This window comes from Planococcus citri, chromosome 4 (assembly GCF_950023065.1).
Source record: "Planococcus citri chromosome 4, ihPlaCitr1.1, whole genome shotgun sequence".
NCBI classification, from domain to species: domain Eukaryota; kingdom Metazoa; phylum Arthropoda; class Insecta; order Hemiptera; family Pseudococcidae; genus Planococcus; species Planococcus citri.
This window is the reverse complement of record NC_088680.1, coordinates 29,675,716-29,690,739: the sequence shown is the minus strand read 5'-3', so window position 1 is coordinate 29,690,739 and position 15,024 is coordinate 29,675,716. Positions and strand designations below refer to the sequence as shown.

The window sequence follows — 15,024 nt, the reverse complement described above, 5'->3', positions numbered from 1 at the left end:
GAGGCTCCCTTGTTAGATGTATTATTTGACAAATCTATACAGCAGAAGACGACGCTGGAAGGACAGGAAATGACGAAATCCAATTTGAGGGGCACCACAAGATCTGGACGTAATTTTTTATTCTGCTACTGGGAAAACATAAAAGTATTCATCAATTTTAGCCAAAATAGAAATTTTAAAATTCATCAAAAATCAACACGAGCAGCCTTAAATTTTGTTCACGATTGTTTTTCGACGTGTTCATTCGAAAATTCAACTTTTCATTCCATTCCAAATCGGCCAATTCGAGTAGTTTACTTGAAAGATGTTCAAGAACCCCATACAATATTTTCAAATCTTCAGAACTCAAATCGATGTAATTTTTCTCAAAAACATGTTAAAAATCACCTCTCGAATTCTCGATCAACCTGCCAGCATCAGAAATGCTCGCAGAAATATGAAAATACTCCGACTAAAGCACGCAGTTCAAAATCAACAACTTTACGAACAATTACATAAGCGTATTTATTAAAAAGAAACAACTAAAAAGACGCTATCACATTTTGAATCGAACTAAAAAGTAAAATGAGTAACAACACGATAACAAAAAAATTAACTATCGTATAATGACGTAAAATGAATCATTAACAATGAGAATGGTTTAGATCACAGTTGTTTATAAAATAGAAAATTTAAGACTTTAGGTATACATCCCCTTCAGAAACATTCGTAAACGTCGAAACTCGACCTAATCCGTGTAATCAAATTCAAAAATTCAGAAAAGAACCACTCTCATCAATGCCACGAGTATTATTAATGAACTTACGTGTATTATTATCAATTTCAAGTACATGTGCTTTTTAAATAAAGACGATAAGACTCATTGTGCAAAAGAACATATTAGTCACAACCTTGTCTGACAGAAAAGAACTACGATAACGATACAATTTCATTGTGCAGCGAATTATTGTCTAAGGTGAACATATCTACGTACGAATCACCTAAGATATTATTTTTGTGTGAAAATTGGAAGCAATTTAACAAAAAAAATAATCACTGGAAGAGCTAACAGAGACGCTGTGCATTTGAGGAAGCATATTTTTTCAAAAAGAATGTGATATGTTCTGAATGTAAATATTCAATACTATAGATTTGTTTCTCTATCGGCGATAATCTGAATGACTCCGTCTTCGGTTAATGGTATCTCGATTAGTTTCGATTTATCTACGTTTTTAAAATGTGGTTCTTTTTTGCACCGGTTTGTTTTACTTTTGAGAGATAATTTGGATTTCTTTGCTGTCGTATTGGTAAGCGTATCTGCGCTCGAACATTTTGACTGGGAATGCCAAGTGAACTCTTGGAACGAGTCGAGCACTTCGTAAGATGAGCTATCGACGGTTTTAATCGTGTTTATGTTTTTATACTCACTGCGTTAATCCAACGGTCAGCGAAGAAATATAAAAATTTACTCTCAATAACGGTATAGGTATAAAATGGTGTTTTAAAATGTAATGCATGAAATAGGTATACGTACCAGTCTGGAATAATGTATAAGTTATGTAAGCATATGTATCTTTCTACAGCATCGTTAACCAAGTACTTGATACTACGACCTCTTGAAATGGCTTTTCGGATTTTGCTACAAGTTATTTGATTCTCTATTTGATCCTTTATTATCATAATGTTTTTCTGTCAAAATTACACCATTGAATTAAGTTGAATTTGATAGAGATATTAATTTAAAATACAATTAACGTACTCGATGCGTCCAGAATAAGTCATTTTCATAAACGATACTATCGATATCGTATCCTTCGCGAGAAATAACAACGACGCCGTAGTTGATCAGGATTTTTTGGACCTGAAATGATGAAGAATGTAGAGATAATTTTTTCAAAATACGTTGGAAATCGAAAATTTAACAAACGAGTCACTCACCTCTTCCTTTTCTTCGCTATCTCTCAAAAACATCATGAAATCAGCGCCACAAAGTAGTTTAACCATAATACGACATTTTTTCGAGGTAAAGTCTTCGATCGTCTTACATTCATCGCTATCTAAGCTGCTGTTTTTATAAATGAAATCGAAACTGGTCTGAAATCAATACAAATATGTATCAGAACTCTCAAATGAACACACTTGCTAGTCCCCAGTTACTTAAAAATGATAAATTTACTTGGTGATGCTGTAGAATATCAATAAGAAAACTCGTATTCAATTTCCTGCATTGTTTCGTCGACAGCTGAATCCAATCCGACGAATTCAAAGCGTATTTAATCATAGCCAAACGATGATCCATCGACACCAAATTCTGTCCATCGATATCTTCGTCAAAAGGCACCACTACGCCTTTATAGATAGAGTAGCCCAAATCGATAAGATGGTCACGAGCAATTTCTAAATGAAAAACCATATGCGTTAATATAATTAAATTAAAAATATCTAAAACGTATGTTAGCAAAACTCACCGAACATCCTGAGATGCATGTTACCAATCGGATTGAAATTTCCGCACAGCAGCAATATGGTTTCATCGTATGACATATTTCATTCATATGGAAGTCGAAAAGTATAAGACTTGTTCCTTAGTTAGATTCGGCTCGAGTATAACGCAGAAACAAAAGAAGCACTTAACAACTAGCTCATGATGTAAAATGTAAGTGGGTCTGGGTAGAAATTTTCAGCAGTCATGAGATCATAAATTACGTTAATTGAGTATTATTACAGAACCGTGTAACCTTTCGTATTGATTGAACTTTAAAAATTATTTTTTCATGATCTTATCAGCTCGCGAGCTTTCCAGGGAAATTCCGGAAACGCGGAAAGCGCTAGTATCAAGAGCTTTTACGGTTTTCACAGGGTGTTTCGAATTTTTTGCTTCGTTTGGTGGTACAGTTTTCGTAGGTTTTCGTCGAGAAAAAAGGGGAAGTTTTTGATGCTAGCGCTCCTAGTCGGTTCTTAATTGAATGTTGAAATCGATTACTCAGCGTCTCTGTCTCTGTCTGTCTCGACATCTCGACTAGTAGATGTTTTGCTGTATTTTAGTTTTTCGCTCTCTCAGCATTGCTGCTGTCGGTCATATATTTTCTACAGATTCTGAAAAAATCCACCTTGATTAATGGCCTGGCATTAGCAAAGCAGGTACCTCAGTACCTGTGAAAGACGTTTAAAACTAAAAATAGAAACTACTCATTTCGAAACTTGAAGTAGCATCCACTTCAGTCAGTTCGTTTCATTCGTTTATAGAGTTTTATTCCATTTCCTCATGCTCGTAGACATTACATCTCCTATGTGCTCCTATGCATTTCTAACTTCGCGGTTTATACCTACACTTGACCTATTATTTCATGTAAGTATAGGGTGGTTAGGATGGAGCAAAGAACGAAAAAGTGGAACTTTTATTACCAATGAACGCTGAGGCTGAGAAGAAAATATGAAAAATTTTAACCCTTGCCTTACACAATTTGCGCAGACGTCGTTAAAACAGCTCCAGAAGACTTCCATCTAATTGTAAGTAGATATTGATGCAATGAGAGAGGGAAAAACAGCCAACAGGGAAAAAAGGCAGCGAAAAAGACAGACATTGACGAATATGCACATAATGCGGTAGAAAAATAAAACGAGGACGTGTGCTGAATTCTTTCATTTCGCTGATAGTTAGGTTTCAATAGAAAGTTTCTCTAATTAATTCCCATTAAAAAAATATCAAAAAATTCAGTAGATAAATCAAACATATACATAAATGCACTGGATGCTATAGGCTATTTGAGACACGAGCAATTTCTCAATTTTCATTGGGGTTGATAGGACTATATTTACCTAAGTTTCCATTTCTCTTGTTTGAATTTTGAAGCTGGACCTTCCCCCATGTAATGTTGAAATCGAAAAAATTATTATTAATAATAGGTAGGTATTGTATATGTAAGAATTTGAGAGAAGGAGCACTGCAATTTGAAATTGAAGGAAAGCCTCATTTCCAGTGTCAACACTTAAAAGAAAACAATAAAATCTTACCTAGCCTATTTATTTTCACAACTTTTCCTTTTTTAAAATTCTTCTCCCAATCATCTATGAAGAATTTCTCATCAAGAGTCAAGAATATACGTTCGCTCATCCCCAAATTTATTTATCTATGCCCATTCAGATAGGTAGATTAGTAAAAAAAAAAAAAAAAAAAAAAAACAGAAGTGGAGGGTGATGAGTAAAGTTTTCCCACTTTTCATGCAGACTTTGGAAAAAATGTATGTTATACTTGGGTAGGTAAAGGTATTCATCGAATTCTGGAAAAAATTCACATGTCACCTGTCACCCCCTTCCATGGAAAAATGTTGATGAAAAAATTTCATAATTTTTCATAGTCTCAATATTCAGTCAACTTATCGACCTACGGTGTATAAAATGGCATCACTACAAAATACCTACCTACCTCTATTTCGTTATTTTTAGAATTTAAGCAAAAATGATGGTTCGTCTGGCATTTAATATTGATTTTTATTCGACAATCCACCGCTTTAATCAAATTACGAATTAGATTTACAGAGCTCGTGTCTGAAGCCAATATATTTTTAGAAATAGAGTCGTATATAAGTTTGATACCCTTTAAATCAAATTACTGTGTTTGATTTAAATCTGCAGATCTGTATTCATATAAAATGGTAAATATTTGATTCCATTATGCGAGAATTATTTTGTATAAAACATTTATTTCCAGAAAAGAAAAATTGTAATAGGTAATTTCCGTCTCCTGAATAATCTTAACAATGGCAAGTAATTTGTCGAGTGATTGTGCAAGTGCTGTTATTGGAAAAATTTCCATTTTTTCTTCCTCTCAGTCATTACGACGTATGATTGATTTGAATACAGTCCGGATCGCTCTTCGGAGTATAGCCTTTTGCCTCAATCTCAGACATTTCCTGTAAATAATATTTTCCCATTTAAAAAAAAAAAAAAAAAATGCAATAGAAATTTTTTCAGAACTTTACCACTTTCTCAGTCTGTGGCAAAAAACGATGAACGATCGGCGTCAGTAAATCTTTATCGATACATTTTGGATTATTGAATCCAAAAAAGTAACTGGCTGCCACGCCAACAATCCCAGTAATAATAGCACCCAAAAACGTGAACCAAAAGTACGATATCGCGTACAAATACATAGCTTCGGATTTTACTTCACTGCAGGTATAGGAAAGAAAATTCATAGTGACATTTCGCATTTATTTGATTCTAAGGGAAAGTTTCATACCTACTTCACCGTGATTTCAATCGAAGGATCACTCAGCTCGTCTTGATTACAGCCTACAATAGATACAGGTTTTTTAGGATGAACGATATTACCTAAGTTGATTTGAATTTGATTATTGATTGTTATCCAAGCCATGATTAACAAGCTACTAATTCCACCACATAATACACCCTGTGAACATCACAAAAAAAAAAAAAAAACATTAGAAACAGTAAAGAATTGAGCCATTATGGATAAGCAAAATTGAAGATTTGATTTACTTTCTCATTGACCCATGGAAGAAACATTCCCAGGGTAAATATACCCAATAAAGCTCCGCTGGTAACACCACCTAAACTAGTTGCAATCTGCGAATGTAAAATATTAATTCACAATCAACACTGTAGAACATTGATGCAAAAAAATTACCATCGCGAATTTATTACTTCAATTAATGTGCCCAGTTGTTCAATTACGAACACTAAAATCACACATATCAGTCCAAGTAATATCACAATGACTTTCATTAAGTTACTAGCTTCAGCTTCGGATAATTCTTTTTTATAAAATACTTTTATCATGTCTTCGTATATGACCCCGGTCATCGAGTTTAAACCAGTTGACATCGTACTGTCGAAATAAAACAAAATTTATCAGTGCTTAAGTCAGAAAATCATGATCTAAAAATATAGGTAGGTAGGTATAGGTAAGTATCTGCTTTATACCTTAAAGAAGCGCTGAATACCCCAGATAAAAATATACCAGCGAGACCAGGGATTTTCCCAGGAGCAATTTTCGACACGTATAAGGGAAGTAGCTGATCAGCCTTCTGTATACCCTAAACATAAAAAAACATCTACGAAAAATGATCGTATTCTAACAGATATTACTAATAATTAGGCTTACTTTCGTGATTAGTGGGTCGCAGCGATAGAAAGTTGCGAAAATGACGAGTCCAGTGAAACAACACAGTGTTACGATCACCATTTGTCCTAAGGCAAATATTTTCAGAGCTCTGTGCAACAAATTTTTTTCAGATTCATTATTTGACATTTTTATACTTACACAGCTAGGTATAGTATGAGTTGACACAATATCTTACAATCTAGCTTGACGTATGTTTGGCAAACACAGACATCTTTGCACGATAGCTTGATTTACCGAGCATCCGGCAGTGATAAGGAAGAAATCGCCTATCAGTGTATTCCAAAAAGTCACCCTTGTGCGAAGATCTAGACTCATGCTGTATAATCATACAAGTAGGTACAGGCAGGTATATTTAGTAAATAACGCTGTTACTGAAACTAGAATAATGATACCGATGAGGTTTCTCAATTTGCAATATTCTTACTTGAAAAACTCTAATCTACCAGTTTCAGCAGCTCTTTCAAAAATTATCTCAGTACTAGGTAAATTGTTGATACCGATCAATAGAACCACAATTAATCCTAACATCATTATGAGAATTTGAAATGTATCCGTCCATACAACTGCTTTTATTCCACCCTGAAATCATTCGTCTTGATTGAGAAAAAATATGATGATGTGTGATGCAAATTACAATATGAAATCTAAGTTTTCTTCATACGTACCACACACGTATAAAAAATACAAATTGCACAAACTATCGGCGTAACCAAATGTAAATTCATTCCAGTGACTAACAAAAAAAAAAAAAAAAAAAAAAAATGAAAAAGTACCTAAGTTGATTAGGTTTTGAGAAGGTTTTGAGCAAGAGCATTAGCATTGTAAGTATTCGAATTCATGCATGATTTGAAGTAGATATTTAATTTCCAAAATGTACATATGTATTACAAATGCTTACCTACCTTGATTAAAAGCTAGAGCTGGTACATAAATCACAATAGGAATGTATAGCATCTGCAAAAATACTCCGATTGATTTTTTTTCAGATTTAGAATGATTACCCTTTGTCAATTAAAATTACCTGTTTTATGATAAACAACACAGCTCCCAAAAATTTGACAGAATATCCAAATCGTTTGTGTAAATACTAAAAACAAACCCAAACGAATAAAATAGGTAAATGCTCATAAAGTTATTTTTCCAAAACATAACTTCCATTCTAGATAAAAACTTATCACACGTACATCGTATGAAGAAGTAATTTGCAATTTGAAGTACACTGGAAGATAAATAATTGACAAAGGAATACAGGCAGCAGCCCAAGAAAACGCAGCTAACGAAAATTGGGTTCCATACACGTACATTTCAGCAGGAAATCCAAGTATAGAAATCCCAGATATAAAACTAGATTAATTATAAAGATACTCGTTCATAGACCAATCATCCAAAAGTAATTAAAAATCTTCGTAAATTACCTGGCAATTAAAGACATCGATATAGGAAACACACCCATGGTTTTTCCACCCATCAAGTACTGACCCACAGTATTTTGTTTTTCAGCAGCGAAATACGCGAAATAAACTCCGATAACTGCCGACACAATTAGCATACCGAAAAAAGCCACGAAATCGATCCAAGTAATATAATGCATTTTGAAAAAATGGAAAAAAAATGCTTCAAACTTCACTAGTAGTAGATATTTTTTGTAAAAACTATACTAAAAGGTTGGCGAACCGGATTTATCATGGTGTTGAATCAATTTCAGTCCATTACCGCCTTCGTATTAAATTCCATTGAAATAATAAATAGTAGTCCCTTACAATGTTTTGTATCAATTAAGAGATTCGCCGTTTAAACTAAGTCACGTATGATTCGTCGACATAATTCTTTGTGAAAAGTTTGATACTATTTACATAATTCTTTCATATCTTGGTTTTCATTCGACAACGTATAACTTCGAAACGGATACAGAGGATTCTTGGATTTTTTTTTCGCTAATTTTTACGAGTTGCTAGGCTTATCCGGTAACTGGAGTAGGATCTTAGGTATTTAAATTGATGGATGAGCATAGTAAATAAAATAAACGCAGCACAGGATGGCTAATCAGGGCATTACACGGGTGAATCGCGGGTTACAAGGTCAACAATTACAAATTATAACTTTTTAACGGTGTTATAAGGTCATTGATTAACAAACGAATAGATTTTCTACGTTGTTTCGTAATTGATAAAACAATATATAGGTTTATGTATCACAAACAAGTATGAAAGATTTTATTTATAATAAATGAAAAAAAAATATGACATATGAAATTGAGAAATTATAAAATAATTCAGTCAAATTGGATACAATGTTCTATGCATAATATTTGAATTTAATAGTCTAGTAATTTATGTTATAAATTGGAAACGAAAGCTTATATGGTAAAAAGCGTCCTTTCGTTATTAATTTTCCGTATTAATGGCATTTTTTCGATAACGGTCTTGGAAAGCTTTAACGTAAACGTCGCAATGGCCTCCTATGAAAAATAACCGATCATTATTAAATGTCGACTGGTGCGTATATGTATTATAACAATAAATCAACGCACACCTACCGCTCGATAATTGGCATACATTTTTCGTTCTTGTTTTATCGCGATTTTCTAGCTCGACGAATATCGAATAAAATACATCCGGATCGTCTACAGAATGAGCGACATCGAGGTATTTTCTAAATGAAATTTCGCTTTCGGTACCGTAAGTGTCACTATACCTAAACGTAAAATATGCTTAATTTTATTCCTACATGTATTTTGAGTTTATCGATGAAAAGAAATTTAAACTACCTCAAGGCTGAAATCACTTGTTGTTTGGAAAGTAAAACTTCGGTTATTTCTTCGGTAGCGTTGGCCATTCGATGCAACATATCTAATGCTAATTGATGAGCTGGAGGATAAACGTTTTCCAACGAGAGTAATAAACACGCCTGTAAAAACATCAAATTGAAATACAAAAAAGATTTTGAACATTGGAAAATAATAACGAAAACTTACTAAGGGCTTTGAATCCGAAATAACATGATATTGTAGTATTTGATGAAGCTCATTAAAGCATTTATTCAGCACCAGAGTATTGATAAGTAATTCGTTAATGCAATGTTGAACCGAAACGTTATGATCTGTCAACGATCTTATATATTCGAGCAGTATCCATATAAATATTTTACGATTCTCTGTAAAAAAAAAAGATGAAATTTCAACATTAGATTGGTTATTATTTGAGTATGGTTTGTTTACGTTGACCAAATAATTACTTGGAGTGGATTTATAAGCGTAATCAGCGAATCTGGAAAATACATTAGAGTACATGTCCAATTGATTCAGCACAATTTTGACTGTTTTCAAAGGCTTATAAATTTGTACGGTAACTGAAGATGAAACGGGCAAACCGACTTGACTTTGGAATTCTAGCTCTAATTTATCTTTATAAACGAGGTTCAGGCGATTGAATAGCGTGGCTATTTCCTCTAGATTTCTGTTTTCGTTTATCATTACGTCATTCAACATCTGTTGTAAAAAACACTGATTAGTGAAAAAATCGAAGAGATTGAATTTTTATAAAAAAAGGAAATATATTACTTTGATGAGGTATTCTTTTCCAGAAGTTCTTTGCAGGAGAAAATCCGTCAGTATGCATTTATCTTTCATTAGATTTAAAAACGTTGACAAGTTTAGGTTCAAATACCTATTTAAACAATCAACGTTAGATAAAATATTGAATTTCACATTTTAAATTATTTCAGATACTCACCAAAATGCACCTATTCCTACATCTATTATAATATTCGGTTGAAAAGTCACCCAGTGAGAAGAATCTAAACATTAGTCAAGAGAAATATAGTCATATTTAAAGATCAAATTCTAATACTACGCGGATTACTTTGATTAAACACGAAACAAAAGGATACACAATTCGGATTCGATATCAGTAGGTGGTTCAATGGACATGGCTTCGATGATAGGCTTTAATGTAGAAACCGAATCTTCTTCTCTGATTGATAAACCAATGTCGAATAAAAACGAAGTCTGCAATAAACACACGATTAGTAATGAGAATACGCAGAATGGAAAAATTAAAACGAAAATTACTTTGGAAACTTGATGATGAACTACGATTAAATCGTCAACTATGTTCACAGCAAACCGTCCACATAAATTCAGTTTTAAAACGTGCGTTTTTTTCGGAGGCGCTGTTCTAAAGAAGAAAATAATTTCAAGTTTCAAAATTATCATTCTTACAGATTCGATATTATATTTTTCAAACATACTTGCTGATCGTATAAATAACAATATCAGTTCCAGGAAACGATCCTCCTTGAGAATGTTGAAAAATCATTACACGAGTATGACTATAACACGAAGTCAAAATCACATCTTTCTGATGAATCGTACTCGGTTTAATTTGCTTTTGAAACGGCGAGTATTCGACTGAAAGTTTCAAACAAAAAAAAAAAATCAATAGTTGAACATCCTATTTGCACATAAAAGTCAAAAACGAATAATAAACTCACTTTCTAGCTTAGGTAACTTGTTGAAATTTCCATCGGTTACATAAAATGGTTGTAAATTAGTACTACCGATACTTAAAAGGATTAAATTCGTCTTAGGATGGTATAAAAACCACAGGATATTCATGTTGACGCATTTTAAATACTTCAACGTTCTTTTCCCGAATTCAACCTGAAATCGAATCATATACATAAGTTTTTTGAATAATTTATTAACATTGTAAATTTGCAATCGTTTACCTGATATAATTCTAAGCTTAATTTGGTAACGAATAAAACTTCAGATCCATTGACCCATATAAATCCCAATATCTCTGTATTGTTGATTTTGGAAGACTGTGTAAACGACGACGCTTGTGTGCCATTATGAAAAGTAATAAAATCCTGCAACGGAATCGAAATAGAATTACGGTGCTTTGAAATGATACGTAAACGAATAAGCAAGCAATGTTCCTTACTACTGAAGTACTATCGTGTTGAATGGCTAAGATTTTTTGATCAGGGGAAAATTTCAAAGATATCACACGTCTTATGTGTTTCACGTAATATATGGTCTTCTTTCTAGTGGTAGTGTTTTCAACAATAATTTGCATAACTTCGTCGGAATGGATAATTGTAAAAATCTATGGCAAAATATTATATTAAAATACACGTAGGGTTCGAGAGAAAAAAAGTGAATTTTAGAATGCTTACTTCTTTGGATTCGTAGTCGTAGAATACAGAAGTCATTTTCCTCAAAGGTTCGAACCTCAGAGGGTTGTCTGAGAGTGACAGGCAATACGAAGAATTCATATTTCGTTCTGTTCAAATTACTATCATTTTTTAAATAAAGACACGTCAATTGATTGTGAAGGCTACAGGCGTAAAATTACTTGATATTCATTAAATTTTTTTCAAATCTTATCAATAAAAATTTAATCCAAGGTTAACATAGAAAGTAGCAAGGAATGTTCATTCGTTTTTGGCTTTCATATCGAACGATTTTGTACAATTATAATTCTAGGATACAACAACCTTAATTATCAAACCTTGGTTCATTTTCAAAATTTAATTTTAATTTAATTTTAAATTTCAATTCATCATCAAAAATAATTCTGGACTTTAAATAGAAAAGAATTAAAAGAAAATGAAATATAAAATAGAAATACAATATTAAGACAATCAAATAGAAATAGTAAGCCAGTAAGCGAAAAAATAATCGATAACGATAACGAATTAACGATGAACAGTTGAAAAATGAAAACTTGAAAACCCTGAAAATTAGAAAGTCAACTCTCAAGTCAGCAAGGGAACACTGATGTCTAATTAGGTTTGATTCTGAACTTCTGGGTTCTAAATTGAAGTGATTTACGAAATCTTAAAAAAATAATGAACAGCCTATGTATTTTTATTTTCAACTTTTGATCTCATCACCTCTACCCTACTCTACTCTACCATATGGTAAAAATTTACGAAAGATGAAAAATATAAAGTAATCTATTTTTTTGAAATATGAATTGAATTTGAAATTATTGTCCGAAAACAAGAACACAGCATGACCCACATTTTTACAATATGTTTCTTTCTATTCAATGATTTAGATTTCTGAGATAAGGGTGTGTTAAATTGTCTGGAGAAATGCCTAGTGAGAAAAATAGAATTCAGAATGAATAAAGTCCATAGGCATATCATTGTTGATCGTACTATGTTTAATTAATGTTCATGTAGCATTTGAATTTCATTTAGGTATCTCACCATGATTAATGGCAAAAAAAAAATGATCGTGTGTGAGAATGTAAATCATGAAAAATTGTACGCTTGGATTTTGTATTTTGTTTGTACTATATGCGTGCATTTGATGGGTGTAGTCATAGATATTTTTCGTGTTGAAAACTTACATGTGTAAAACACAACAATTGCTCTGCAATCGATGATGGAAGTGAAATGTATAAAAATTGAAATAAAATAATAACTTACCTCAGCCATTACAGTTTCTCGACCTCAAATCGGCGATGTTAGGCCTATTGAAACCCAGCTTAAAAATGTGGAACTTATATACCTAGGCCTACTCATACGTATTATCGAATCTAGTACAACATTTTACAATATTATCGACTAGGTAGGTATGTATAAAGAAGTCATCTCGTAACAGAAAAAAAGTACAGGATAAAAAAAATTTCATCAGCATATTTTGCAAAATGTAAAAAATCGGGGTCCCTCTGACATGTCGTATAAATACATGATTGGCACAGGTTTTTCAACGTCGGGTAAATCTTTTTATGCGAATAATTTTATTACAAGATATTCAAGCGTAGGCCTTTATCGAACGGTACAAGGGTTGGTGGTTTATGTAATGGAAAAGGGTTACATAGACAATATTTTCGCGTGAAAAAATGACGCGATGCTTTTATTAAAATACAGATTTTATGGCTCTTCGTATCTCCATTCAAACATCATTTTTAATGAATTTTACCTTATCAACTTGTTCATTTTATAAAGTCGTAAAGTTTTATGTGTGAAATTCATCCCCTTTTTCTAAATTGTACAACTTTTAACGTCTCATTTGCTTTGTATTCTCACGAGAATTTTAATATGGGGGTAGTTGAATTAAACGACTGCGGAATGTTGGTATATTAAAATTAATTTATAAAACAAAATGAAAAGTGAAGTAGGTATTTATTTCGAGAAAAAAAAACTATACGTATAGGTATAAGTATAGGGCAAACTATATTTTTTCAAAGATACTTAATCCAGCTTTCAAATAAGCGGTAATTAAATTAAAAAGCGATATAATTAAGGCAATATTGTCTTATTTAAGCATTCTTTAAAAAATGTTTAATTTATATTTTTTTAAATAATTTAATTATAAAAATTACATTCTAATAAAGCTAAACTAAATAGTATTATTATTTTTATTTTATTTTTAACCATTAAAATTATTTAAAATGTTACCATAAATAATCATTAATTGATCTAATTTAGCGTTTCATTCTTTTTATTATTACTCTCTATGTTCTACCCGGCGAAATGATGAATAAAAGCAAATTACTTGAGTGGTCGACGCGAAGCCTGTTAAGCGGATTCTTTCACAACGATGCACGTGAGAAAAACAATATAGTTGTAAAAATTTATATCATTACAAACTATAAAGCTTTGCTCATGCGCCGTTGCAATATGCATTTACGAATGGATAATAATAAAATTTCAATAAATTTATTACCTTAGAAGCGATCTTAATATACCATACGATAAGTTCAACTACAAAGTTCCAACATAAAACTAATAAATTACTGTGTGTGATATTAGGCAATAGCTCTAAAATGCTTGCACTTAATTAAATTAAAATGAAAAAAAATCTTAAACATATTAAAAAGTAAAAAAGAAAAAAAAAGGAAAAAAAGAAATGAATAAAACAACCGTTATTGAGTTTTTATTGCAATATATATCGAATAAAGAGCGAAAACGGTCCACCGAAATGTCCGTTTTCGTAACAAGTCGCGCCTTACAAAATGGTACATGCAAAACGTTATACAACAAAATGTCAAGTCAAGATTACCCCAAGTTCAAAGAAAGTTCATAAATCGAAAAAACTTTAACAATTGGTAGCACTGGTTAGAAAAATTAATATCTATTAACACTTATCTTTCAATGTATAATATCTAATCACCAAAAAAAAATGTACAAAAAACCAGATTATTTTTCTCTGTTGGTTTTTATAAAAGCAACACGAAAACAAGAAATCAATATTAAGGTGGAGCTCGTCGTTACTAACCCAGAATCAGGTACCGGGAATAAGTTATCCTCTCGTTGCCCGTCTGTCTTTATCTCACCGATAGTGTCAGTTTTCCATCATTTCATTCTAGTAAAACCCCTATTTTCACCACCGCACTTTTCATTCACTAAGTAAAGTAAATAAATTAAATATTATAGCCTTGGTATTTCCACATGCCGTCCTCTTGACCCGGAATTCAGCTCCACCCAAATGTAAATTTTCTAACATTTTCTAAATTGTTTTTATTTCGCCAACGGTTTGACAGGCTTTTGACAATTATTTATGCGGATATTGTTTCGCTAAGGAATTTCTCAACACCCTTTTTCAGCTATATTCGACGCGGTATCCCTTGCGGAATGTTTTTTCTTCGATTTTTTTCGCCTTTTCAATCAATCGCGAATTTTCTTGTAAATTAAAACTTGGGTGAATTTTTTCATCGACCTATCTTACGTAAACCATGCCTATATTTATTTTTTTTAGCCCAGTTTTTAGGAAATTGAAATAGTATAATAGATTTCTTGTACAGTGAATGTTGCTTGTATAAGTTTCATCGATTTTTTTTTAAATATATAAAAATTATAATTAAAAATAAATTACTTAATTAGATTTACAGCATAAACATAATAGCCTACTTATTAACACATTTTGTGAATGGAAA

The 15,024-nt window shown here is 32.1% G+C and overlaps 3 protein-coding genes across 4 annotated transcripts; all 3 read right to left on the bottom strand.

Annotated features, from left to right (window-relative positions):
* Positions 1–485: 485 nt before the first annotated feature.
* LOC135846025 (nicotinamide/nicotinic acid mononucleotide adenylyltransferase 1-like) lies at positions 486–3,002 on the bottom strand. Its single transcript, XM_065364976.1, has 6 exons — positions 2,448–3,002; positions 2,156–2,376; positions 1,918–2,073; positions 1,739–1,840; positions 1,514–1,668; positions 486–1,406 (listed from the first exon to the last, which is right to left on the bottom strand). The coding sequence occupies exons 1-6, from the start codon at positions 2,521–2,523 to the stop codon at positions 1,124–1,126; spliced, it is 993 nt and encodes a 330-aa protein (XP_065221048.1). The 5' UTR covers positions 2,524–3,002; the 3' UTR covers positions 486–1,123.
* Positions 3,003–4,662: 1,660 nt separating this feature from the next.
* On the bottom strand, positions 4,663–8,183 carry LOC135846024 (sodium-coupled monocarboxylate transporter 1-like). 2 transcript variants are annotated; one of them, XM_065364974.1, is made up of 14 exons: positions 7,543–8,183; positions 7,312–7,471; positions 7,149–7,214; positions 7,030–7,081; positions 6,793–6,860; positions 6,552–6,706; positions 6,303–6,443; positions 6,107–6,215; positions 5,926–6,038; positions 5,647–5,830; positions 5,482–5,568; positions 5,226–5,392; positions 4,962–5,151; positions 4,663–4,892 (listed from the first exon to the last, which is right to left on the bottom strand). In XM_065364974.1, the coding sequence occupies exons 1-14, from the start codon at positions 7,716–7,718 to the stop codon at positions 4,815–4,817; spliced, it is 1,746 nt and encodes a 581-aa protein (XP_065221046.1). In that variant the 5' UTR covers positions 7,719–8,183; the 3' UTR covers positions 4,663–4,814. The 2 variants fall into 2 exon arrangements, with proteins under 2 accessions (XP_065221046.1, XP_065221047.1); XM_065364975.1 differs by lacking the exon at positions 4,663–4,892 and having other exon boundaries at positions 5,014–5,151; positions 5,222–5,392.
* Positions 8,184–8,306: 123 nt separating this feature from the next.
* On the bottom strand, positions 8,307–15,024 carry Bulli (regulator of MON1-CCZ1 complex protein bulli). The gene is made up of 14 exons (XM_065364973.1): positions 11,309–15,024; positions 11,074–11,238; positions 10,856–10,999; positions 10,619–10,787; positions 10,376–10,535; positions 10,197–10,302; positions 10,016–10,133; positions 9,859–9,922; positions 9,687–9,792; positions 9,362–9,614; positions 9,102–9,280; positions 8,895–9,034; positions 8,664–8,821; positions 8,307–8,585 (listed from the first exon to the last, which is right to left on the bottom strand). Exons 1-14 carry the CDS (start codon positions 11,405–11,407, stop codon positions 8,512–8,514), a joined length of 1,935 nt encoding a protein of 644 aa, XP_065221045.1. The 5' UTR covers positions 11,408–15,024; the 3' UTR covers positions 8,307–8,511.